Raw genomic sequence first — 25,693 nt, 5'->3', positions numbered from 1 at the left:
CATGACTCCTACGAGCCAGCCTGAGAAACATCTCGTCATGAAGCGCTACCCAAGTATCGCTTCCAGCCTTCTCGCACGACATACCGACGTCCGTCCTCTCCCTTGGATATCACGAACTTCTCCCATCTGGCATCGTGACCAGCACCAATCACGACCAGACTGTCCTCCGTAATCCATCCAATCACGCCCTTCTGCGGTCTCGTCGTTCCTAGTGTCGTCTGTTCTGACATGGGGAGGCCACCGATGAGGGGATCGTCGCCTGCTTCGAATGGCGCAGATGCGAAAGAGTATACGTCTGAGAACATCCGCGGCATCAAGGGAATCTTGCCTAGGAAGCCCCAACGGCCCTTGCCATCGTCAGCCGGTCTGCCCGCAAGAATTCCGGATCCCGCCATCTGCGATGCCGAAGGGCTGGTCGGTGCAGTCATGGGCTTTTTAGGGTGCGGGACGTCGAACACGTGCAGTGTCGACTTGTCTGATGTGCAGGCCAGCTTCGTGCCCTCGGGGCTAAAGCCGAGAGAGAAGATGGTGGCAGGATCAACGCCCCGTCGCAACTCGGCGAGCCTGGCACAATTACTTGTGGCGAAGACTCTGACCAGAGTGCCCATCTCGCTTGCCGTTGCCAATAGCTCGCCGTCTGGGCTTACTTGTATGGCCCGGAGGGCAGATGAGTGAGCGGGGATGATGCTGACGTTGCCGGTTCCGATGTCGACGAGCTGGATCTGCCCAACGGTTCTACCCGGGAATGCAATAGTCTTGTCTGACAAGGCAACGAGCCCAAGAGGGTTGTTGGTGGTTTCGTACACTGACAGCAGGTCGGGAGGTTTCGCAAACGAGTAAACGCGTACGCTGTTCTGGAGCGCTACGACGATACGGTTTCGACCGATCCGAACGCCCCGCACTGGTGTAAGAGAAGCGATCTCTATGGCGACTCTACCCTTCATGTCGTCCCAGATAATGGTCTGCGCGGTACATGAGTTTGCGATTCCACAGAGGACTGAATGATTCAACACATACCTTGGTGCTACTGAACTTGGGTTGTCTACCGCCACCGACGAGCGCAAGGTAGTTCGTCGTCCCCATCATTTCGACCAAACCGATGCCGGCATTGAAGTCTTTAATGTGTTAGCCGCTTTTCTTTATGTGAGATTACAAGGGAGAAAGTGCAAACCTCTGGACGCCTTGAGAAGGCAAGACTTGGTGTGGAAGACTAAGTACCGGATGTCAGGGATCATGAATAGCTTAAGTGTTCACATCTCGACTTCCACAACAACTTACTGCATATTCCTGAGTTCAGACCAACCGAGAAGCAACTCGCATCACTGTTGAAGGAAACAGAAAGCACGACTGTCGAGGGCGCCGTCTCTATAGGTGGACGAGTATTCATTGTGGAAGAGGGTGCCTATAAGTCGCAGTGCCGGGTATGTGACGGTTTGGGTGAGGGGCTCGGTAATAAGGGATGAGCGCTGTGGATGCAAGGCTGGCAGGCCAGGCCAATATTCTGTTGTTCTTGAAGTTCTTCGTTACGATATCATCCTTGACAAGTGCATCTCTCGAAGAGAGAGGTGCTCCGCTGACGATATTGACGATGATGTTGACAGACGGCAACGGGTTGAAGCGTCTATTAACAGCGACAATGAGTTGAGCGGGTCGAAGTTAGCTGGATTGCCGAGTCAGGAAGCTGGGGCAAGGTAAGTTAGTTGGCAGGGGAGATTGGCAAGTGTATGCAGTCGACAAACAGCCCTCAGCGATTATTTAGAGCGAACGGCGACCGGATCGCGGAAATCAAGAGGAAAGATGCTCATAAACAGGACCTCGTGGGCAGTGTCTCAGCAGACAGGAACTCAGGTGAAGTCAGCCTGGGGACGTTGCAACTGAGAAAAGGTACGTATCGTATCGTCCCGTCTCATGTAGCGCATGAACCAACCTGACTGTCCACTGGCGAGGTGAAAGTTTACGGGGTACCAAGGTGCCTCAAGCGGCATTAGGTAAGCATCATATCCCAATGAGAGGACGGGAACCTTGGGATGAAATGAGCGACAGAATAGTTTGCCGCTCAACACTTTGTTAATCTCTTCTTCTATCGCGATCACAACCTTCACCTTGATCTCTTCTTCTACTACTACCTTCCATCATGTTGCATGTACTTCTAGCACCTTTTTTGGATGTTTTCTCTAGAAAATATGCTCAAACTTCCTTAATTCGCCAACATAGTTCTCATGATAGCGGTGATGATAATGAGGGGAGTGTGATCGAGGCACCTGCCACGTCTGCCCAGCTGGGTGCCACCTGGCCTTACCTAGGTAAGGCACCACCGTAAGGTAGGTACTACGTAGAGGAACGCGAAACATGTTTGGTCCCTTGGACACACGGTGCAAACGCGCCTACATCCAACGTGCGTGCCAATTGCTGCAGCCAGGCGGGAAAGCTTCAGCACTGACCATGTGCCAGTCTCGTGACCTGTCACCCTGATTCCTCTCTCTCTCTTCCAAAATTGCCCGAGGATACCCCGCTATTGGTGCTTTTCCTCTATGGGATTAGCGTTAATTTTGGGGGAAAGGAGCGTGGGCCGGGGAGTTGCTGCCCCCTGAATTGGGCGTGCAGGAGGAAGCAATCAATTGGCTGGGGGGCCTCTTGGGGTCGTCCTGCCGCAACATTTTGTGTGAAATTGCATTTTCCAACACCCGTCGGTCAAGACCCTCCCGTCCCCTTTAGCACCTGCACCTCCCGTCCGACCCCCAGGTCCCAATCCAGAACAACGACATTTGGGATCCAGCAGTCCTTTTGCTCCGTTCATCTACGACACGACACGACGCTCGCTGTCCCTTGAAACAATATCGTCGCCATTCTTTTCTCGTCAAGTCGTTGAATCCATCAACGATTCCTTTACCGACCCTCTTCTAGACTAAGCGTTACTTTCAACAACCGTCGTATGTTTGCCCGCCTCTCTCAGTCTCCCCCTACTACACCAATCCGGCCCCCATTCAACAATTCCTCTCCCGCCTCCACGAAGCCATCATGGCCCCAATGCATCTGCATCCCTCAAGATACCACCTGACTGACCACACTCTATACTACAGAAGATGATGCGCAGAAAGAAGAACGTGAAGAAGGGAATCCAGTTCTGTTTGATGGTCTGCGGAGCATCAGGCACTGGTACGTCCTCTCCCCCCTTCATGGCCGACCTCGTGTTCGCCCTAACACCACCGAGTGCCGTCGACTGACCTTCGACCTTACAGGAAGAACCACCTTCGTCAACACCCTTTGCGGAAAGAGTGTGCTTGGCCACAAGGAGTCGGACGATCCCAACGGCGCCTCTGTCGAGGACGGTGTCAAGATTAAGCCCATCACTGTCGGTGCGTGTCTACCGTGTGAAGCCTTTGATCATCGCATCAGCAAACTGACCGCCTCATAGAATTGGAGTTGGACGAGGAGGGCACCCGTATCTCCCTGACCATTGTCGACACCCCCGGTTTCGGTGACCAGATCGACAATGAGGCCAGGTATGGCACCACACTCCAACATTATGATGGTATCGCGGGTGCTAACATGCATGCAGCTTCTCCGAGATTGTCGGCTACCTCGAGAGACAATACGATGACATTCTTGCCGAGGAGTCACGTATCAAGCGTAACCCTCGTTTCAGAGACAACCGTGTGCACGCCATGCTCTACTTCATCACACCTACTGGACACGGGTAAGCCCACCGTTTCTTGGCCTTTATTGACCGCCATTAACTCAGTCAACAGTCTTCGCGAGTTGGATATCGAGCTCATGAAGCGTCTTGCTCCCCGTGTCAACGTCATTCCCGTTATTGGCCGTGCCGACTCCCTGACCCCTGCTGAGCTCGCCGAGTCGAAGAAGCTTGTGATGGAAGACATTGAGCACTACCGCATCCCCGTCTACAACTTCCCTTACGACATCGAGGAAGATGACGAGGATACCGTTGAGGAGAACGCCGAATTGAGAGGTCTTATGCCGTTCGCCATCGTCGGCTCCGAGGAGATTGTCGAGATTGGTGGTCGCACCGTCCGCGCCCGCCAGTACCCTTGGGGTGTTGTCGAGGTTGACAACCCGCGCCACTCCGACTTCCTCGCCATTCGATCCGCGCTTCTTCACAGCCACTTGGCTGACCTGAAGGAGATTACCCACGACTTCCTGTACGAGAACTACCGTACCGAGAAGCTCAGCAAGTCTGTTGAGGGTGGTGCTGGAGTGTATGTCTTGCGGACCCCTATTTACCCATGATGATGCCTTGCTGACCATATTATAGCGATTCGTCCATGAACCCCGAGGATCTCGCCTCGCAATCTGTGCGCCTCAAGGAGGAACAGCTGCGGCGAGAGGAGGAGAAGCTCCGCGAGATCGAGATCAAGGTCCAGCGCGAGATCAACGAGAAGCGACAAGAGCTCTTGGCCCGCGAGTCCCAACTTCGCGAGATCGAGGCCCGTATGCAGAGGGAACAGTCTGCAGCAGCCGGCGGCCCCGCCGAGGCCAACGGCGACCACGAAGCCAACTAATTCAACAATTCTGGCCCCTGCTTATGGTTACCCCAAACTGCGACGTTGGTCTTTTTCTATACTGGCGTTGGTTTCCGTGCTGTGTTGAAAGAGAAAGAACAATATTCCCCTATGCGAGTTCGTTTCTCTTGACACGAAGATAAAAACCCCAAAAAGGTCTACTACGAATGCGACGACTGGGAAGAGGCTACCGGCTCGGTAGATGTGTGGGAAGAAGCGGTGTACGTTCTCGGGGCGGAGGTTCAAAGGCTTCTGGGTCGAGGTCGAGGGGATCATGGAGGACACGGCGGACCTGTGGGCCACAAGCTACTCGTCAATTCGTTTCCACCATCCCTAACACGCCGCCAGCCCGCATCTTTCCGGCTGTGCCTTTGTAGCCCTTTTTACTAACGCCCTCATTTTCCTTTTCTATTAGTCGACTTCTAATGCAGATATCACATTACTTTACCGCTTCATCAAATTCAAGTCTTGTTCCCCGCGTGATATCTAATTGGTACACTGTCCATTCATTCTGTGATCCAATCTGTATTATATCAATTTTACTACAAAGGAGGCGTGCCAATACATGCATGCCAGCAGCACCCTCGCTCAAGCTTCTGGCTGAGTAAGAAAATCTCAGAGCATCCTTGCTGGTAACAAAGACAAATGAAACAGCCTCTCTTTCACTCAAAAGCAACCTGTCTGAAGCCGGTACTACCTGACTACGAATTCCAAATTACGCTACTACTAGAACATCGGGGTATTGTTTGTGTATTGCGACCAGCTTAGTTGTTCTGCTGGCTGTTCAAGATGCGCAGAATCGCCAAGAACAGGTTGATAATGTCGAGATACAGGCTGATGGCGGCCGCAATCTCCTCCTCGACGTGGTGATGGCGCATAATGAGCTGCGTGTCGACGAGAATGTAGGCGCTGAAGATGAGGGCTGCGATGCCGCCGTAGACGAGCTCGCCGGTGGAGCTGTAGGGGAAGAACATGTACATGAAGCCGAAGAGGACGAGGCCCCAGAGGGCGCCGCCGAGGTAGGGGATCCAGGAGGTGAAGTCGTACTTTGTCTGGCAGGCGAAGGCGGTGAGGAAGATGAAGATGCCTGCCGTGAGGAAGACTGCGTTGAGAACGATGCCGGCCTTGTAGAAGGAGACGATGACGGAGATTGTGTAGGCTTCCATGAGGGTGAAGCCTGAGAGGAAGAGGAGGTTTGTCGGGTAGGATTTGCGCTTCCAGAAGGTGAGGAGCATCATGATGATGGAGCCGAAGAGCTGTTGTTTCGCGGTTAGTCTTGTCATTGTCTTACAGACTGCAAGAGGGGGAAGGGATACGTACGGATGCGAAGACGAGGCCTGGGTGGGCCTGGATCCAGGTCTTGTAGCCATTGCTGAAGAAGCTGAGGGCGGAGACGGCGCCGGTGGCGATGAGTTGGACGGTGAGGATAGCATAGACCTTGCGGATGAACTGGTTTCTGATATCGGTCGTGGCCTCTGCTACTGAGCCGCCGAACTGTGGGTTTTGACGTGTTAGTTGAAAGTTGGTTCACGATGAAGGGGGGTATAGAGGGGCCACGGGATAGCCGGGAGCTGGAGACGGGTGCTTTGGGGGAGAGTTGTGCTTGTGCTTACCTTGAAGTCATCGGGGAGGTCGTCGTCCTGGCTGCTGCGAGGCGCGCCGCCGCCGAAGAGGCGATCGGTGTCGGAGGCGGCGGTGGGTTCGGCCTGGTAGGCGGGGGGCGCCTGGGCGTAGCTTGATGCTTCGTCGGGGTCCTGGGTCGGCGCCGGGGCGTACTTTGTCTTGGAGGCCATCGTTTGCGCTTGATTTGACCGGTTCGTTGGTGGAAGTATGTGAGCTTGTCGTCGAGATGTTGTTTGCTAGGGATATTTCGCGCAAGTAGGTGTATGACGAGCACTTTTGAACCTTTTTTTGATGTTGGTTGCCTGCGGAAAGGTTGCAGGAAGGGCTGGGCGGAGAGTCGTAGTCGTCAGGAAGGGATCATGTGGGGATGCGAACGGTCACTGCTTGCACAGCTGTGTGTGGCTGATGGGTCTGGGGTAGAGGGTGGCGTATATGGGGTCATGTGACAGTAATGAGGCGTAGCAGAATCCTCGGGCGAGATCTTGGAGTTTCTTTCTTTTTCGATGCATAAGGTTTTCTACTAGCATATACTTACGCCGTACTGGGGCTTATGTATGTAAGAGGTCGCGCCTTGCAATCCTGTCCTGCTCGGCATGTTCCCTGCACTGCGGAATGTGCCTGAAGACACGGCAGCAAGCGCGAACGCTAAACGGTGCAGACAGCAGGGTAATTTCAATATTCCTGATTTGATGGATCTATCATCTGGCATGTTGCGCCTTGGGTGGCCTTGAATGGCGGAGTGGCTAGAGCGACCTCTTGGCAACCGCGTGGTCTGATGTTCGCGGCCTTCTGTGAGCTGCTGCTAAGGCAAGAAAGGTTCAAACCTCTACAGATTTGTGGAAAGGCAAATTGAATACTTAGATACCCTATCAACAGCCCCGTATCCGTACGTCACATCACGATCACATCCCAAAGTGGCGGTCTCGAAAAAGATCCGACCAGCCGATACTCGTCGAAAAAGACGGGATGAAACGCGGAGGCCGAGAGATATGTACGGGCAGAGAGGGGAGAGATCTTGACAAGTCCTTCTGGATGCATGCACGGAACAAGTAGAGGACAGAGCTGGGAGGACGGGAAGACGGGTAAAGACGAGGGCGAGGCGGAAGTTTGGGGCACCTGGCCTGGGCTGGTTTTGTCTGTGATGCGAGGTCCGACCGTATTCGTCTGTTCTTTTCTTTTGTGCCGTGGTCGTGTCGCATTCAAGTGCGGGCATGTACGGGTTGAGGATGGAATACGCGAATTTACGTTTGTGATACGGGAAGAGGGAGTTGTCGGTTCTGTATCCGTTCCTCACTCTGTAGGTGCCGTTTTGATTAGGATCGAGATTTTGAAGCGGAGGCGCCACGGTCACGCGCGGAGTGCGATTTGCGGCTCTCACGAAGGGTCATTGAAATTGAGGATCACTAGCGTTCTGACGGCAGCGACGCAAAATAGAAAAGCGACGGTCTCGTTCTGGATGCGAGGTGTCGGAGCTGGCAATTGGCTGATGCATGTCGCCATCGCACGGGGAGGGGTGGAAAGGGACGGGAGGATGGGGAGCCAAGGTCTTGTCGAGCTTACACAAAGTATTCGTACCTCTACAGCAAGGCACCTCATGGCGAGGTACAGTACAAAATACCTACCGTACTCCGTACCTCGTCGAGCTCTGAAGTTTGCACAGCATCCTGCTTTACTAAGGGGTCCAGTGACAGCCAGGTGTGTTGAGTAGTCAAGGCTTCACGGGAGTTTAGGCGGTGTCAAGGACTGTGAACAGACATTGTTTGTGTGATCAAATGCATGGCGCAAAGTCCCGAAAAAGTTATTTGTTGTTGGACTTGCACAGATGAAAATAGGGGTATCTCACAGAAATGTCTGTGAGACCTGGTTGGGCGAGGTAATAGTACATACAGCACCTCATTATAAGGTACGACGTGATAGAGCCTAGAGCCTTAGAGACCTATCAGAAACCTGGCAAAAGCGAGAACTAGAATGTAAAGAAAGGATGAGAGAATAGCAAAATTCGACATGATTGACAGGGGCATGTATAGTAAACATCGATAAGCGTCTAGGGGTGAAAATCACTTCATTTTAAACGCTGTGCATGTCCGCGAGATGAAGATTGTCAATGCCCGTGCTATTGTTCCAACCTGCCCTCTGCTAAGATGGCGAGATCAGCAGGAAACACAATGGCCAGGGAACCGAGGAGAGAAGCAAAGAAACCAAAGCAATTTAATTGGATCAATGGACAAGTGTTGAAACTTGTTGAGGACGAGGAGACCCGCCCGTCCTTTCTCTCTCTCCATCTTCAACTCCCGTCTCCACGTCTACGTTCGCGTTGCGGCGTTGGTCTCCCCTCTCTCCACTCTGTTCCTGGCAGCTCTGCCTTGGAATTGATTCGAGCTGTCCAGCATCTGTCGCTTGTACGGATACGGATACTCGAGTCCAGTAATTCGTTCAGATAGAATTGATCCATTAGTGACATGGCGGTCTTGTTGAAAAGCAGAGAGGGTGGGCAAAGGGGATGGAGGGAGGGGTCGGTTGTCTCCCGACGGCGGGCCACGGGCGACAACAATCAAGCTTCCAATCATTTTGACAATTTAAAGGGAAGGCACCACGACCACTGTCCACCGCACCGTCCAATTGCACATCCCACGTCCCACGTCCCAGCGGCCCACGTCCCAGCGGCCCAGCGCAGCATCAATCAGTGATAGAGCTGCAGCCAGACTCAAATGGGATAAGGGGTCCTCCACCCCTTGGGCCCTTCCTTCCCCCCAATTCCCCCCGAAAGGTGCGGAAGGTACGTACTATGTGCCGCACTCATTCTGGGAAAGAGAGAACCAGGGACCAAGAGAACCCTGGTGCTTTTATTGGCCGACGCCTACTGCCCACATCCCTTTTCCATGTCGCGCCTGCCACCATCAACTTTCTCGCAGAGTCTCTCTTTCTCCCTCCAGATTTTGTTTCATTTTCCAATGGCAAGCCGTCTTCACCGCCTTTGAACAACCTGTTCGGCTCACTAAGAGTTGGCCGGCGATCTGTACATGTCGGTTACATGTGTCTGGTAGACGAACTATGAGAGACTGTGAGCATCAAGCTACAACAGAACTTTGGTTCTTTCAGCATTTGGTTTATGCATTTCTAGGCCACTTCTATTGAAGTCGACTGGGCCTGGCTGCCGATTCCATTGACTTGACCCTTCTCTTGCCGGGGCTATGAGCAAGGGCAAGATACCTACATAGAGGCTAGAAGGCAAGAGCAGGTTAGCAACGTGTAGGTACAAGAGTACTCCGTACCTCTGTGGAGCCTCCTTTTTGCTCGAGACGAAGCTGGGCTTTTGGGTGGAACGACGCGAGCCGTTAGTACCCAGTACCTCAACCCACGTTTCCTTCTGCCGCTGGGCTTCCCAGTCTTTAGCTAGGTTTTCCGCCTCCTGACAAGTGAGCAAGACTAGACAGAAAATTATCGGAACAAAAGTATTCGTGACTTGAAGAAACTCTGTCCCAGCCACGGCTGCTACCTTGTATTCTTCCAGACTCTTGTCAAGTTTCTTCCAGTGTCAGTCTCTTTCTCGCCCTGCCTATACCCAGCAACTTCTCTCATCCTGCTTCTCCCTTCTTCACCAAACGTACTGGCAAATAGCTTCACCAAGCACTCATCTCCGGTCACTGAAGCAGCAGCTAGAAAGAAAGAAAGACCGCCGCAGCCCGCATCCTCGCACCACAACCACCACCACTTCACACACCAAACGGGGGGGCACCGTCTTGCTGCACTCCTGATCCCAGCAACTTTCTGGAGCAACCGAGCAGATCCTGACCTAGGCCTTGGCGTCGTGTACCTCTGTATTCGTACCGTCCAGCCTGTCCTGCTACGGTCCTCTACCTGGACCTGACCGCCGTCTAGTCCACCGTCCCGTCTTCGGTCTCCATTGTGTGCGACGTTGCCCTTCTGCTCACTTTCCCATCCGCTTGATCTTCAACCTCCCTAAAACCAACCAAGGACGTTCGTTTTCCCCCATCCCCTCCCTTTCCTCGACCACGGCATTACCAGAAGCGCCCGTGACGACCTCGTCGCGCTCTGCGGTACCAAGAATCCCGACAAGTGCTCCTTTGCGCAACCAAACCCGCTCCAACCGCGTGTGGATATCGATCTCTCTTCGTTATCGCGGCTCAGCACCAACCACAACCACCACAAAGGATCACTTGGCTCGACGGCTATCCGAGAAAACACCAACGCCAAACCACGACGCAGCCGTCGCTGAGCATCGCAGTCTCTCTCACGACTCCAGTTCCGGGTCGCCACTCTCTTCGATACTTCAATTGAGTTCCAATTGGAGCTCTAGTCGCGCATCATGAGCGACACCACCAGCAATGAGGCCTCATCGCCAACCTTTGAGAAGCCTGTCAGGACCAGCTCCGCCGGCCCCCAGATTCAGCGAAATGCCAGCACTAAGCAGCTCAAGCTTATGAACGGCCCCCTTTACCAGCAAGGACACAACAATGTCAACGTCGTGCTCATTCGACGGGTCAGGAGGACAGACGACAGCGCTTGGAAGATGTTGAGCCGGTGGATGGTTGAGAACCAAGTCGGTACGTCGTCTTTCTTGTGTGCTCTCTCTCCTTACCCTTTTTACTACCCCACATGCACCTCTGTCAAGCCACAACTGGATATACTTATTGTTACATGGCATACATCACCGCAATGACATGCCTCCTATTTGCAAAACACGGCTTGGACATAGCTAACATGTGCCGGATCTAGGTCTCTCCTTCAACCTCCTGGCCCTCCTTTTCCTCGCCCATTTCTTCATCCCGAAAGCGCAACCTCACACGATCAAGTTCTTCACCCTCTCGTACTACAACCAAGAAACTGGCCAGTATGGCGCCGGTCTCGGTGATTCTTGCCTTCTCGCATTCTGCATCATCCTCTTTACCGGCCTCCGCGCCGCTACCATGGAATACGTTCTGGCGCCCCTGGCCAAGGGATGGGGTATCAAGAAGCGCAAGGATCTCACACGCTTCAGCGAGCAGGCCTGGCTGTTGGTCTACTACATGGTCTTCTGGCCCCTGGGCATGGTAAGTTTTTGCTTTCATTCCAGCTTCTTCTGCCGAGCCACCTCTAACAATGGCACAGTACATCTACAAGACTTCGCCCTACTGGTTGAACCTTAGAGAGCTCTGGACAAACTGGCCGCAGCGTGAGCTCTCTGGTCTCAACAAGTTCTACATCCTGGCGCAGTGGGCTTTCTGGCTCCAGCAGATTCTCGTCATCAACATCGAAGACCGCCGCAAGGACCACTGGCAGATGTTCACTCACCACATCATCACCTGCACTCTGATTTCCGCCTGCTACAGCTACCACCAGACCCGTGTCGGAAACCTGATTCTCGTCCTCATGGATGTTGTCGACCTCTTCTTCCCTGTACGTCATTACTCCCAGTCCTTCCTCCTGCATAAGCTAATCAGTCGCAGCTCGCCAAGTGTCTCAAGTACGTTGGACTGAACACCCTCTGCGACTTCATGTTCGGTGCCTTCGTTCTGTCTTGGCTCATTGCCCGCCATGTCTTCTACCTGATGGTGTGCTGGTCCATCCACACCCACATTCCCGAGGAAATCCCCGACTCGTGCTATACCGGCCAGGCGCCCAACCTGGTGGGCCCGCTACCTATTCCCGAGGGCAAGAGCTGGATGTTGGAGCCCTTCTACAAGTCGGATGGCATTGTCTGCTGGGACTCTACCATTCGCTGGGCGTTCCTAATTCCCCTCCTCGCTCTGCAACTCATTACCATCGGATGGTTTTTTATGATTCTTCGCGTTGTCAATAAGGTTCTTCGCGGCGGCAACGCTGAGGATGTCCGTAGCGATGACGAACTCGAAGGCGAGGAGGAGGGCGACTATGTCTACGAAGAGGAGGTCGCTCTCGAGGAGGAGGTTGGCGTCGAAGATATTGACCTCAAGAGCTGGGAGCGGAGAACGGGAATCAAGAGACAAGCAAGTTCTTCAGGCGTGAGCCTACCCGGCCACAGCGACCGCAAGGAGCTGCTTGGTAGAATCGGCTGCGAAAAGCAGGTCGACTAAATTTGACGACTGGGTGTCGCCTACGAAGCCATGTAAAAGACCTCGGCGGCACTAAGTCTGGTGTACACAGATGAGTTGGTGGTATAGGAAGCGCTAAAGGGGAGAGGAGTTTTTTCCAGAAATGGTTGGCACAGTCAGGGAAGACATATTGCCGACCTATACTAACGTACTGCTTTGCTAGAGCATAGTGCAACGCCTGGATGGCGGGCACACACAGGCATAGATGACATTTGGCTTTGCTTTTTTGCGACGTAAAGAAAGAAAAAAGGGGGAAACGAAAGAGGGCGAGAAGGGTTTATATCGCCTCTCTGGGATCTTCACCGAGTTGGACGTATTCAAGAAATGAATCAAAAAGTATTTCGAGTTGATGAATATAATGGCTGCCCTGTGCATATTACTTATCTGCTTCTGTACCTAAGGTCATGTTCTTGTTGATGATTATTCGTGTGTGGTTCGGATTGTATGATGGAGGAGAGACGAGGTAGTTGTGGCGGCACTTCAAGGTATACTATCACACACTTCACATCTCTCATATCGTAGTCCATCTCAAGTCAAAGTACGAAAAGTTTTGGATAAATACCACCTCGTGATTGAGCATATCTAAAAGATTGGGGTACTGACGCCAACCAGAAGCCAAGAAGAAAACTCCCGTCAACCGTTATCCGACCATCGTCATCCCACAGAACGTCACGTCACACTAAACCCCCCAAATACCACTGAAATGAGCATACGAATCTCCTTTTCCTTTTCCTATTCCATTTTCTTTCCACCAACGCGGCCCGAGCATTTCATGCTAGAGCATTTCATGCTACATCCGCCGGCGTGATGGGGCGGAAAACGCCATTCTCGAGCAGATACGACCCCGGCCTCTGCTCCTGCACCAAAGCCTTGAGGGCAGGGTTCCTCTGCGCCAACACGTCCTCCTCGCTCTTGAGCAGCACCACGTTCCTAAGCCCACCGCTCGCCTCGACGCTCAGCTTCCGCAGCAGCTTCGTCGTCAACTCGTCCTGCGCGCCGTCGGGACCGCGGACAACGACCCACGTCACGCCGCCGAGACGGGCCGTGACGACGCCCGAGAGCAGACCGGGGAAGAGCCAGGGGTATTGCAGGATCTCGGCCTCGAAGGCGTCGATGGACTCGCGGGCTGTGGTGGCGTATGAGTCGTTGTTGAGCATGATGCCGAGGCGGAAGAGGTTGGAGACGGAGACGGCGTTGGTGGAGGGGAGGGCGGTGTCCATGCCGTCCTTGAGGCGGAGGATCGTGTGGGGCGCGTTCTCGGGAGTGGTGTAGAAGGCGCCGCATGAGGAGCGGGAGGTTGTGGGTTCCGGGGCCGGGCTATCGTAAAATATTTGAATTTGGGCCTCTGTGGCGGTGTGTTAGTTCGTTTCTGGGAGTTAGGGGAAGGATCCTTACGCTGAAGCTCGTCGGCGAACTCAATCCACTTCTCGTCTGCAGTCACCTCGTAAAGGCCGATGAGGCCCTCAATGAGATAGGCATAGTCCTCCGCCAGGGCCTTTGTCTCACCCGCGCCCTCGTAATATATCCTGTAAAGAGTCTTGTTGTTCGCGTCCCAAAGGTTGGCTCGAATAAATGCAGCGGCCTTGCTGGCAGCCTCTATCGCAGCCTGGCTCTTAGATGCATCAACAGTCGACAACGCCAGTGCAGCCCTTGTCAAGGATGAAATTACCAGGCCGTTGCGTCCCACCACGATCTTGGTGTCGGCCTCGGGTCTTGGGCGCTCTTTCTCTCTGTGTGCCTTGAGCTTTTGTTTCGCTGAAGTGACCACCCTCTTCACTTCATCAGTGGTAATTCCAGCCTGCCGCCCAATTTCTGAAATGTCCTTGACAACACGCAGAATGTTCTCATTCATGAACTCGTCGTTGGGATCCTGGTCTGGCTCGACATTGCCATGCTCAAGCACATTCCAGTAGGATGCAGCCAGGGCTGCCTCGTGGTCATCTCCAATGACTGTGTCGAATTCCCTTCGTGTCCATAGGTTGTAAGCTCCCTCTCGCATATGCCTGTCTCCACGTCGGTAGTACGAGTCTGCAGCTTCGCTAGAAACGAAACCACCTTCGGGCAGGCTGATGGGGGAGCTGGTGAGATAATCGACCAACTCTACCACGACATCGTAGAACTCCTCGTCTTTCTCGCCGCTACCTGCAATGAGCCATGCATCCAGGTACAGCCCAAGAAGCAGAGCATTTTGGGCAACGAGCTTCTCAAAGCGCGGAACACTCCAGTCTGCGGTAACAGAGTATCGCGCAAAGCCAGAGCCTCCAACATGGTCGCGCAGACTGCTGTCCCGCATCTTGCGCAATGTGAAGAGGGCCATCTCCGTAGCGTGCGCGCATTCCGTCTCGCCCACAACATCCTGAGCAGGGGGGAGATACCGGGGCAAGCGCAGCAGGAAGGACAGCTTCGGTGGGGTCGGGAACTTGGGGGCCAAGCCGAAACCACCGTAGACGGGGTCAAATGTCCCGGCAATGTGGGTGTAAGCCTCCTCAAGCTGATCCAGGTCGAGGTCGCTCGACACAGCGGCGGCCGCTCTACCGGATTCCGGAAGTTCCAGCCCCGTCTCCGATCTGCCAATGGTAGCGGTCTGCGAACCTGCGACACCCGGCTGGACCGTGGCGGTGCCTAGGGTTCCCTCCGCCGCGAAGTCGTGCAGCTTTACCACAACCTCCTTTGCCTCCTGTCTACAACGCGGCTCCTGCTCTCTCCACACCTTTTGTAGCTTGCGCAGGATGGCCAGGAAATCCAGACGCTCTTCATCATCGGAGCCTCCGTTGTTAGAGCCGGGGGCTGGGTAGTAGGTGCCGCCAAAGACGGGCTCAAGATCAGGGGTCAGGAAGAGGTTCAAGGGCCAGCCGCCTGATCCGCTCACAGCCTGCACGTAGTTCATATATATCGTGTCCAGCTCTGGGCGCTCCTCACGGTCGATGATGACGGGGATGAAGGACTCGTTCAGGATCGAGGCGCATTCGCGGTGGGTGAAGGACTCGGTGGATGTAAGTCGCGAATCTGCAAAGGAGAGGTCAGCGCACATCGTCGGATATCTGCGGAGTTCTGTCGTGCGGTCACTTACAATGGCAAGCTTTGAAGCCAATGTGCAGAAAGATCAACTTGTTCTCCTTCCTGGCTCTCTCGATCGACTCGTCGTCGAGCAGTTGCCAGGCGACGCGGCCGTCCGCATGGCTTCGCACGTACGGGCTCTTGCTCTGCCCGACCCTGTTCACCAATGGCGGAGCGGATTCATGTACGTCGTTTGTCTGTTGGGCTGCAAGCTGCGGCGGCTGGGGATCGGCCTTCTCAGCCCGTGCCGCTTGCGACAATTCGGAAGCGACCATGACGGTAAGTTGTAGCGAGTAACGCTCAGGTTTGTGAGAAGTTTATCGAAGCCAGTAACGCTGCTAGCTGTAGCTAGATGTGTGTACGGGCGACGTCGAGCGTTGGTAACACCAAGAGTTGCAAATGATTGTCGTGGAATGAGTGCTTGCGACCTTGTGTTGGAAGATCACGAGATATTTCCGCAAGTGGTAGCGGCGGGGACGTCAAGGCTGCTCGTCAGTCGGCCCGAGGCGAAGGGATCCGGGGCGACAAAGTGCGGTAAAGGTAGTCTTTCGAGTCTGTTCGTCGTACAGATCGGGACAAAGAGTCAAAGAGGGCGAGTCATGCGGCGCAATGCGAGGTTTTCCAGAAAAAAAGACTTGCCACGTTTGATCCTGCGGTGTGGAAACAAGCGACCCGTTGTTTATGTCTTCGAGCGGCAAGTCGAAAATGTTCGAGAGGATCCCCAGGGTCGGTGTCTTTCGATGACCAGACGTCACTGCGGGCTGCTGTGCTGCGCAGCGACCAAACGGTCATTCGGCACGTAAAATGCGCTGCCCCACCATTCGCTTATCCCCGAATGAGGGGTATTTCTATTATATAAGCAATATATTTCCCGCTGTACCTTAATCCACGCCTATCTACTCCGTATCCATTCATACTTTCTTCATCTCGACCTCATGAGTAAGTATACTTCATGGATCTATTAAATATCTTTATTTTGCGTGATTTACTCCTCCGCTGCCTTATTATGGATGAATCATGGGAGTATATATTTGCGAAATCTCATTCACTTTAGGGAATATACCCCCACCCATCTCAACGCTAAATGTTGCAACAACTGATCAAGCTTCGGCTTCAAACTCTCTTCCGATTCATGCGCCGTCCGGTGCTGCTTTCTGCTGAAGCAATCCGGCGCAGGTTCGCGTTTAGCTAGCCGTGACTCGCGACTAGAGCATTTAGACAGGCCTAAGGTCTCGATCTGTAACGCGAGAGCTATGCATCGAACAGTGAACATGAGGATGAATCTGCCATACGAATACAAGGGTTTAAAGCCTAAGGGTCGAAGTGTTTGAACGACAATTAATGCTTAATTCGCATCCCTGTCTTGAACCCAGCCGGAAGACCATTCTCCGACGGAAGAAATCTGCTTACTCAGTCTTTCGGCCGAGTCGTTTGAAGGCGATGTTTAAGAGTGAGATTCACTTGCTAGGCTTGCATAGCCAGCCATATTATGTCCTCCAACTTCGTGTAGACTAAACAAGTTGAGATAGCTTCCTTCATCCCAAGATCGATAGTCATTCACACATGATATTACAATCTAGAGATTTGGGGGGCGGACAGGACTTGTCAAGCTCAGTAACGTGGCATAGGTTGATTTTAGCACGAATTCATGAACATTCAGTCATTCTTAAGCATTGTTCATTTTCTCGGTCTCTCACCCCTGAATATCGCTTCCCGAAAGACACATAACAAACGAGGGTATAACGCAATCCACAACTCCAACCAACTTCACCCCTTTTTGCAACACATCTGCCTTTTTCCCATTTTCATCATGATTCACAACTAGGAAGAGATCGCCTCCTTTGTCTCGCCAGTCTTCTCCGGCGTAGCGGTGCCAGGGCTAGTCTTCTCGTTGCTGTCATCCTCACCCTCGGTGACGATAGGCAGACGCGTAGGCTTCTTGCCCGTGAGCATAGACCTGAAAGTGTGAATCAGGGTACCGCGGCCCTCGAAGATGGGGAAGAGGCCGACGGCGAAGAAGGAGCAGAAGATCCAGAGGATGCCGACGACGACCCAGCCGGTGAAGAAGGACTTGCTGAAGATGTAGCCGGAGCCGTACATGGGCATCGGCCAGAGGATGAGCATTGCAATCGTCCTAGGTTCTCATGTCAGTATCACTGTGTAGAAGGTAACGAGCGGGAATGCATTGAGAGACATGCTTACATGAATGCCGTCATGGAGACGGAAATCTTGAAGGCACGCGAGAGCATGGCTTGCTCTTTCTCGAACTCGGCCTGCGACTCCGTGTTGCCGGGCACATCTTCGAGATCGAGACCAGCGGCATTAGCCAGCTCGTGGTCGTCGCCTCTGCGGATCGCCATCATCGACTTCCAGTCGTAGCTGTCCAAGCCAAAGGCCAAAGTAAAGACTGGGATCAAGACGATGGGCGAAAGGAGGGCGATGACGTTGCCCGCCAGCATGGGGCTGTTAGAACCCGTGCAAGTAACGTCCAGAACACCGCAGGTCTTCTTGGCTGTGACGAGCCAGCCGATAATGGCGAAGGCGGTGCCGACGATAGGGGTCAGCGTCGCGGCCCACTTGTTCTGGCCCTTCCAAACCAGAGTCAAGGTTGCCGGGATGACGGCCGCCGAGATGAGGACACCCATCAGAACGTAGAGGTAGCCCATGGAGATGCCGTTGTAGAAGAGGCCGACGGAGATGGAGCTGATGATGACGGCGTACACGACGACGCACACGTGGGACATGTAGATGAGTCTCTTGCCGCTGGCATCGGGCTTGAAGTATGTTCGGTAAATGTCGTACGTGAAGATGGAGGAGACGGCGATGAGCTCGGCCGAGGAGGCGGAGGTGACGGCCATGAAGATCATGAGAAGGGTTGCGACGGCGCCGCCCTTGCCGAGGAGAGCGACGGCAGCGTAAGGGAGGGCAAGGCCGGCTGAGACCTCTGCCTCGGTCATGCGGTCGGGGAAGGTGGGGAATCGGGGGTTCGACTCGAGGGCGAGGGCGGAAAGTCCCATAGTGGTCGCAGTCAGCCACGGGATGGCGAACCAGGAGAGACCACCGAGGATGTATCCCGGGAGAGCATGAACTGGTGATGCGGCGATGGCCTTGTTGTAGTAGCCGTTGTCTAGGAAGACGGTTCCAAAGTTGCCGACTGTTTGATTCGCGTTAGAAGGTGGGTGAATTGCTTGGGAAATAGAGAGCGTCACTTACCAATGTTGATAACAAAGAACTCGACACCACCCTGCGATCTCATCGTCAGGTAGGAGCCCTCAGCGTTACCAGAGACGGGATGTCTCGAAGCAGCCTCAACGAGAAGGTCGTAGACCTTGGAAGGACTGCCGAGGACATCGGAGTTGGCGTAGGTCGTCAACGAGAAGAGGATGATGATGATGAGCAGGATGAATGTGTGAACCCAGTCCGTGAGGAAGGTTGCTTTGAGACCTCCGACGAGGGTATAAGCAACGACTCCTACGGGGAGCAGGTAGATGGCAGCCACGGTGTTCCTATAGTTCCCATATCAGTTCCTTTCGATATGTACTCAACAGAGTGGTAGAGGATCTTGACTTACATGCCAGTCAAGGCATTGACGGTCGCCGCACCACCTACAATCAGCATCAACGTGACCAAGATGTTCGTCATGAGACCAAAGACAATGAAGACAATGTGCGTAGCCGTGCCATATCTAGCCTTGATGACTTCGAGGAACGTGTGGGCGTTGGGCGCTCTGCGCTTAAGCTCAATGGCGAGGGTCGCAAAGAGCAGAATCTGGACAGTCGCGCCCGAGGCGTACCAGAACGGGCCTGAGACACCGTACCGGTAGCACACGCCAGAAGACTGGAGCAGCGTAGCGGCCCATGTCCATGAGGAGACGACTGCGGAACCGACGAGACCGGATTTGACGGTTCTGCCGGCGGTCGTGAACATTTCGGAAGTCTGCAGCTCTCGGTTGTAACGCTTGAGCACATAGGTCGTGGCAATCTGCATCGTGACAGTCAATCACACGTGAACATCATTGGATAATGCGACATGGTTGACATACCATGCCAATGGCGAAGAGAAAGCCCACGCCGAGGACGATGCCGTAGCCGACGCCCTGGTTGAGAGCTGCTGTCACCATCTTGGGCCAATTCGTCTGAGGACTTGACTATGGATTGGTGTGAAGCTTAGAGAGAAGCTGCTGTATCCTTGAGACAAACACTACTTACATCCCGACAACTTGGGACCGGGCCTCCTGTATATATGTATCTGCACCGGGGCAAGCTTCTTTTACAAGCAAGCACAGTTTGGCCGGCGGCAGTATCGATCCCGAACATTGTCCTACGGCTATCGGAGCTTAAAATACCGGACCTACCCTTGTCCCAGGTGCCAGTCGAGACAACGGTTCGACATTTGCCCCCACTCAGACATGAACAGATACAACTGCCAGGCCAGTTGAGATCGCATCATGGCGTAAAGCTGGCTGGGGATGGAGGGGGAACTAGCAGCGAGGAGGGGGGGGGGGGCAGAAGAACAGCAAAGGCCAGGGTCAGCCGAATCCTTCAAGATTGTACCTCAACTTTGAGACTTGAGACGAAGTTTGAGTGTAAGAAAGAAAGATAGCGCGGATAGTACATAAGGCACGTCGCTAAGAGGTCGCCCACCACACATGCACAGAGGCGTATTGGCCATGCAGGGCAGAAAGATAAGGCCAAAATTCGATCAGTCATAGAAATGGTGTTGCCGTCTTGCTACCATGTGCATGTCCCGGACCAATAGCATGTCTTCGTAATCTGACAGACGTTAGCCTCTGGTTAGATCTGCGGCCAGTCGGGTGCTAGGGCGTTGCTTGTTTGGGGTAGTATCTGCGTTGGACGGGGCCGTGATACGGCAGGGCGATATCTTTCGCCGGGGGGGGGGGGAGTTCATGGGTGGTTCACACTTCATGGAGTAAAAAGCGCGTGAATAGCTGCAGGCTTCTGCCGAGACCCCATGTGTCTGATTTCATCAAGACCCAACGGCCAAAGATCGCTTGGAGACTTGGTAATCTTTCAGTTTTAGATTGGGGTTGCATAGAGAGATGACAAAAGAGAAAGGATTGTAACAAATCTTCAACTTGGCGAGGAGAAGGTGATTTCCAAGAGCCGTAGAGTCAATCTCTTAAGGGAATTTGGTAGCCATTGGGCTCATCTTGCTGACTTCAGCTGGAGCGAGAAACACCTCGTCAATTGGGCTGCTCGGTTTCGCGATGGGTGGTCTGAATGCCTTTCGCTGACGGCTCAAGGCACACACGAACGACAGGATGCCAAGCTAGATCTCAGACACAATGATCTGCTACCCAGTTGGTCCGTTCGAGGTTTTCCCAGAGACCGTTTCCTCTTTGTCTTGCAGCAGCTCTGTGATGGACGGTCTGGTCTGGTGGGGAGTGGCCGGCGGCCAAGAAACGATAAGGAGCAATGGCTCCCGCACCGTTCTTCATATCCCGGGGCGCTAGCTCGAGGGCAGAAAGGCAGAACGGATAAGTAATAGGCGTCGTCGGGTGGTTGACATCAGAGTTCGCATCGAGGTTGCAAATCGTACGCCGGTATCAGCGAGAGGTTGACAGGGAGAGAGATAAGAAAACGCGATGCGTGTGGATGGCGTGGAGAGCCACGGAGTTATTACACCCCGGTCCATGCACGGGCCACTCACAAAAGAGATCTCCGCAGCTCTCACTCTCACTCTCTAGACATGTGGGAGGGATGGTATATCTATGTACATCACGATTGATAATACCACCATACTATTTGATATCTTATTTGAGACGGTATCAATCGCTATGATGTATACTATATTACCAAATAGTCATCTTCGGTATTCTCGTGGCGGTTATTGACTTAAATCCGAGTTCATGGCTTACACCTGAATTGTTACAGCCAAGAGTGACATTCAGTGACGGTCAGGTCAAGCTTTTGGCAAAGCATTTTTCCAAGAGAAACCAAGGAAAATGTGGCTCCGCCGTGGATAGCTTACACCTTAGCTCTTGGTTGCGCCCCATCCTATTAGACTGCGCTGACTTGACAGCTCAGCTCCTAGGACATGTGCAATCCATTACCAGTGGTATACGTCAAAATTATCATGAGGGGGTTTCTTCATAGGTTGGAAGTTGACTTACAACTTGTGTCATGTCGCCGACATATCGAGATTGCGTGACCATCCCACGCATGTCTCTCAAGCCCTGCATGCCAAGCGCCGGGATGTCTACGCAGGTGATATCATGCAAGCGACCGACTTCGCAGCTTCGAATACCTGGCCAGGTGTCAGAATAGTGGATAAACATTCCAAGAAGAATACCGGTAGTCAAGTACTCTCATATCGTCTTCAAGTAATAGGGTTCGAAAGGCCTGAGCCTAAAGCAAAACACCCCGTGCCCTCCGCCCCCGGGAAGACCGGGTGTGAGGCTACTCCTGCCGCCTTGAGACAGCGACTTCACCCCGGCTAAAGACTAGCAGTGATCAAGCCGCCGGCCTGGGTCAAGTTGCATGAGCTCGCATGGGAAAATCTGCCCGCGGCCAGGCCTTCGGGCCCAGATTCTGCGCGACAGTTGCCCAGATCTGCCAACATGTGCCTTATCCCGATTCGGTGAACGTAGGTGGTAGCAACGGCGAGTAATGGCAGCTGAGTTGTGTCTGTCATCCTCCGTCTTCGGCCATCATCATCTTTGATATTCACTCCTGGTGTGAAGACTAGTGAACGAGAACTTGACGACCGTGCCGCCGACGGCAGAATAGATTTGAGATGTACCATGATTGCTAGGGCAGTAGGTAGCGGGTAAGGCGCCGACAGGACCTTTGGGTTTTTATTTGAGAAGTCCCACTTCGATCTGGAGTTCTTGTTAAGTTCCTTCTTTCTCATCCACCAGGACGTCACAGTCAGAAGAGCCCCTTGGAGCGCAACGCACACATGGTCGTTGCTTCTATCTCTTCTTATTCGTGAAGATTATACTAAGCCAATTCGATAGACGCTGTCAACATATCAGAACATCATCGTCATCAGTCTCTTGAAGGACTTCTTGCTCAATCATAAACTCATTTCGATCCAATATCCTGCTCCTAACCCTTAGCATACCCTTGGCCTTCTCAGCGTACCGCACATCCGTCGTACTCGTGTTAAGAATTATGCGGTAGCTATAGCTTCCTGGTTCGATTATTATATCTTCGTCCGGCCGATGAGCAATTCCGTCTCAACCATGACTTGGCCCAGCAGTTCTACCGTTTCCATCCCGAGGCTATGTTATCACACCACAAGGAGTCAGTCTCTGGGCAAACTTTTCACGTGACGAACGACTGAAGGATAATTGGAATGAAGGGTGCTTTCCTTACACGGCTGGTTCTCGATCACTAGTTCTTGAATTTACTGTCGTGACGATCTCGTGCAGAATCTCACCTTTCAGCTGTTCTATGTCCAGACCACATTTATCTGCCTGCCTCGGATCTCGACTCCATTGATGACCAATCCCAAATGGAGAACGTATGTAAAAGCATGCAAACAACAACAGAAACGCACAATGATGGTCCTCGACCCGAACAACCCAGACCAGAAACCGCAAACACACTCATCATAGAACTCGACCGCTTCCCTACCATCGCCGGCCACAATCTTCGTCTCTCGAGAATGGAACATCAAGGCAACACGAAAATCGAACTGGGCGACGGGCGGCGGGAGGGACGTGGTAAGGTACCCATAGATAAAGGGAATCGGAGAAGCCACTCCACTAGCCTCGATGCCAGATGATGATCTGGAGCAGTCCAGTGAAGAGGACCCGAAGAACCTGGCAACTCTGGTGAGTAAGAGGAGCGTCTCCATGGACAGGACTAAAAGAGAAGAGAGAAACTTCGTCTGCGCTTAATTATGCAAGAAAGGACTTGCTTCAAAGTCTTCTCTTCATCATCCACAACCTCCCCAACATCATTCCCCCATCCCTCATGCCGCCTCGCAACGTTCTTTCCAGAATCTTTTATACACAGAAGGGATACTGGGCTTACTGATTCACGTCGTATCCCAGTTTGGCAATGGGAGTCCGGCGCAGACCATCTTCCAGAAGCCAGAGAGATGTCGTTTTGGCGTCCGCTGATCGTAGCTTCCACCCGTTTCATCAACCGTCTTCCTTTTCTCCCAAACTCTAAATCGGCTTCTTCTTCCCAACGAAGAAATACGGCAATAGTGAAATAAAGCGTAGCAAAAATGGTGGCATCGCCTTCATCGGGATATCAAACATCCCCGAGAGACATGGGGGGAGCTTAACTCTCTAGATGCTTCCCCCAACTCCTTCTCCTCCCGGCCTCATTTATTCCAAAAGCCATTCCATCACGGAGCAATTCTCCAGCACCGGGAAGCCTGTCCCTACATTGCCCCTCTCGTCCTTCCGGGCAAAGCCCACGTCCTCAAGCTTTGGTTCACAATGACCGTCGATATTACCCCGCCTCCCTATGGCAGAAACGTCGATGGCTTGATATTTGGTGAGAAGAACTACCATGTTCTTCTCGCATTTCTTTTCGGCGAGTCGGTATCGTACGATATCTTAGTTCCGTTATGCGGATGATGATTGAAGCAATCGGATGTGGTCTGCCAAGCTGATTCCAAAGTTTGAATGTGGACGGGAAGTACGGATATCCACGGCGGGATGCTGTGAAGGACACCGACCTAAATGCATCCTATATGCAAAAGACTATCGAAACATCATCGTGCCTTAGGCGATGGATGGAACAAAAGACAGAGAGCCATCAGCATAGACGTCCGTATGCCCAAAACTTACATCTACACGAAACGACGGTCAGCATTATGTAAACCTGCAAGAAAATGCCCTTCTCAAGCACAAAATCTCTTCAGCATCAATCAACTTCTCGGTGTACCAATCCAAAAAAAAAACACCGTAGAACAGGAAAGCATGACAAAATCCCATGAGAAGCATACTCGTTACCGACAGCGTTCGAGATAAACGGAGCAACCTCCCATCGCCTCCCTTTCTTCCAAAAATCCAAACCCTCATCGAAAGCGAACTCTCCTCCCACATACCCGTCAACCCCCTCCCCTATCTTCAAAGCTTACCATCTATTCTGAACACAGCCATGTCAGCCATCCACGCGCGGAAAGTGCAAAGTCGCAGATTGAAAGAAACAACGTTGAACCACCACCTACCTACCCCACTCACATCCAACCATCCCATCCACTGGCACCATCCGAACCCACGCCGTTCTTCACAGCCATCAGCCGCAGCAGCACGTTTCACAATGCCGCTGGAGACTTGGACTCAGGGGCGGACCACACTGCCACACGGTGGAAACACACGCGCCATCAGGTGGCGGTGCGCTTTCAGGAGTTACATGCCGTCGAGAAGTTGAAAAGATGAACGCATCCCCTCTTGGGACTCTGACTGTCAGTGGTGTTCGCCTTCCAAGTCTGCACTCATTTGAGTTTCCAATATCAGTATAATTGGGATGCAATAGCCGACCTACTACAATTCCTTTGTGCGGTACCCTCAACCGTAACCACGCACTTCGAGTCCTCGAGTCCTCGCACATCGGAGCAGCCGATGTGTGCACCAACAAAACGTCACTTCACAACGGCGCACGTAACCACGACACAAGACACAATTGAGCTGACGAGCCAGCGAAATCTGGCAGTATGACGCATTGATCCTATTCAGTACCAAGGATACATGTGTATCAAGAAGAAACAAGAGACACCACACACACAACACCGAACATCACTCAAGTCTTCACTTCATGGACGACCGATTTGTCCTCGAGAACACATTTGCGAAACCATAAAAATCATGGATCCCATTGCCTAGCCTCCCTAAACCCGAAATTCAAGTCGAAGAAGAACCATAGGTACAAAGAACCAAAAGAGTCGTAAACAGGGTGCCGTGGTTTTGGCCCAGACAGATTCATAACCCAGACGTCTGTCAAGTGACAGACCGGGTAAGTGACTGCTAGGGACAAGAACCAGACCAAGAATCGAAAAAGAGCAAAATGCAATGTTCCATGGTGGGTTGGTTCCCTTTCCCCAAAATGATTTTCTTTGTTCCACGCCAGATCCGTAAATGCATCATCATCAATGTCCAGTTGTCCTTGAATCATGGTCTCGGCCGGCGCAAAAAAGACGTTGATTTTCCCATCACGCGAGTGCCTTAAGGAAGTTTTCGTATGAAGAGAATAGTTGCCCATGCCATTCGTGGGCGACCAAAGCGCATGATTCAAAGGGTCCCAGGAGAGGGACAAGGAGATCGAAAAAAGGTCAAGCGATCTCCTGTTAAAGTACAGCGGTAGAAGAGAAGAAATGCCTCGCTAATGCGACGGAGCTCATCCGCACTCGTACCCGGTGGCCGTGTCGCAAACAAAACCCAGTTATGCTTCAAGCGGGCAACACGAAGGGTGCAAATGCAGTTGCGTGTCACGACAC

At 52.9% G+C, this 25,693-nt stretch overlaps 8 protein-coding genes across 8 annotated transcripts; 3 read left to right on the top strand and 5 right to left on the bottom strand.

Moving 5' to 3' along the window:
- Nucleotides 1–35: 35 nt before the first annotated feature.
- BDZ83DRAFT_584005 (WD repeat domain-containing phosphoinositide-interacting protein 4) lies at nucleotides 36–1,387 on the bottom strand (the record flags this gene model as incomplete). The annotated part of the gene is made up of 4 exons (XM_060505716.1): nucleotides 36–962; nucleotides 1,018–1,115; nucleotides 1,172–1,210; nucleotides 1,279–1,387. 4 exons carry the CDS (start codon nucleotides 1,385–1,387, stop codon nucleotides 36–38), a joined length of 1,173 nt encoding a protein of 390 aa, XP_060362093.1.
- A 1,696-nt stretch (nucleotides 1,388–3,083) lies between these two features.
- BDZ83DRAFT_654312 (septin) lies at nucleotides 3,084–4,520 on the top strand (the record flags this gene model as incomplete). The annotated part of the gene is made up of 6 exons (XM_060510708.1): nucleotides 3,084–3,156; nucleotides 3,240–3,356; nucleotides 3,416–3,503; nucleotides 3,560–3,697; nucleotides 3,750–4,217; nucleotides 4,274–4,520. The coding sequence occupies 6 exons, from the start codon at nucleotides 3,084–3,086 to the stop codon at nucleotides 4,518–4,520; spliced, it is 1,131 nt and encodes a 376-aa protein (XP_060362092.1).
- A 764-nt stretch (nucleotides 4,521–5,284) lies between these two features.
- BDZ83DRAFT_754753 (inhibitor of apoptosis-promoting Bax1-domain-containing protein) lies at nucleotides 5,285–6,313 on the bottom strand (the record flags this gene model as incomplete). Its single annotated transcript, XM_060514523.1, has 3 exons — nucleotides 5,285–5,776; nucleotides 5,841–6,014; nucleotides 6,134–6,313. The coding sequence occupies 3 exons, from the start codon at nucleotides 6,311–6,313 to the stop codon at nucleotides 5,285–5,287; spliced, it is 846 nt and encodes a 281-aa protein (XP_060362091.1).
- Nucleotides 6,314–7,016: 703 nt separating this feature from the next.
- BDZ83DRAFT_440262 (uncharacterized protein) lies at nucleotides 7,017–8,068 on the top strand. The gene has a single exon (XM_060503099.1). It carries the CDS (start codon nucleotides 7,180–7,182, stop codon nucleotides 7,849–7,851), a length of 672 nt encoding a protein of 223 aa, XP_060362090.1. The 5' UTR covers nucleotides 7,017–7,179; the 3' UTR covers nucleotides 7,852–8,068.
- Nucleotides 8,069–10,470: 2,402 nt separating this feature from the next.
- Nucleotides 10,471–12,196, top strand: BDZ83DRAFT_754752 (TLC domain-containing protein; the record flags this gene model as incomplete). The annotated part of the gene is made up of 4 exons (XM_060514522.1): nucleotides 10,471–10,708; nucleotides 10,881–11,194; nucleotides 11,253–11,540; nucleotides 11,591–12,196. 4 exons carry the CDS (start codon nucleotides 10,471–10,473, stop codon nucleotides 12,194–12,196), a joined length of 1,446 nt encoding a protein of 481 aa, XP_060362089.1.
- An 803-nt stretch (nucleotides 12,197–12,999) lies between these two features.
- On the bottom strand, nucleotides 13,000–15,546 carry BDZ83DRAFT_583916 (uncharacterized protein; the record flags this gene model as incomplete). Its single annotated transcript, XM_060505712.1, has 3 exons — nucleotides 13,000–13,559; nucleotides 13,610–15,220; nucleotides 15,285–15,546. 3 exons carry the CDS (start codon nucleotides 15,544–15,546, stop codon nucleotides 13,000–13,002), a joined length of 2,433 nt encoding a protein of 810 aa, XP_060362088.1.
- Nucleotides 15,547–17,092: 1,546 nt separating this feature from the next.
- BDZ83DRAFT_754750 (sodium symporter family protein) lies at nucleotides 17,093–19,391 on the bottom strand (the record flags this gene model as incomplete). Its single annotated transcript, XM_060514521.1, has 5 exons — nucleotides 17,093–17,405; nucleotides 17,474–18,425; nucleotides 18,485–18,777; nucleotides 18,843–19,252; nucleotides 19,314–19,391. 5 exons carry the CDS (start codon nucleotides 19,389–19,391, stop codon nucleotides 17,093–17,095), a joined length of 2,046 nt encoding a protein of 681 aa, XP_060362087.1.
- Nucleotides 19,392–23,519: 4,128 nt separating this feature from the next.
- On the bottom strand, nucleotides 23,520–23,777 carry BDZ83DRAFT_630391 (uncharacterized protein). Its single transcript, XM_060508823.1, has one exon. It carries the CDS (start codon nucleotides 23,763–23,765, stop codon nucleotides 23,577–23,579), a length of 189 nt encoding a protein of 62 aa, XP_060362086.1. The 5' UTR covers nucleotides 23,766–23,777; the 3' UTR covers nucleotides 23,520–23,576.
- Between the last annotated feature and the right edge of the window lie 1,916 nt (nucleotides 23,778–25,693).

The sequence above is a fragment of the Colletotrichum acutatum genome, assembly GCF_030867785.1.
Source record: "Colletotrichum acutatum strain CBS 112980 chromosome Unknown BDZ83scaffold_86, whole genome shotgun sequence".
NCBI classification, from domain to species: domain Eukaryota; kingdom Fungi; phylum Ascomycota; class Sordariomycetes; order Glomerellales; family Glomerellaceae; genus Colletotrichum; species Colletotrichum acutatum.
Note: the sequence above shows the minus strand (reverse complement) of the source record. Positions and strands in the feature narration are given on the sequence as shown.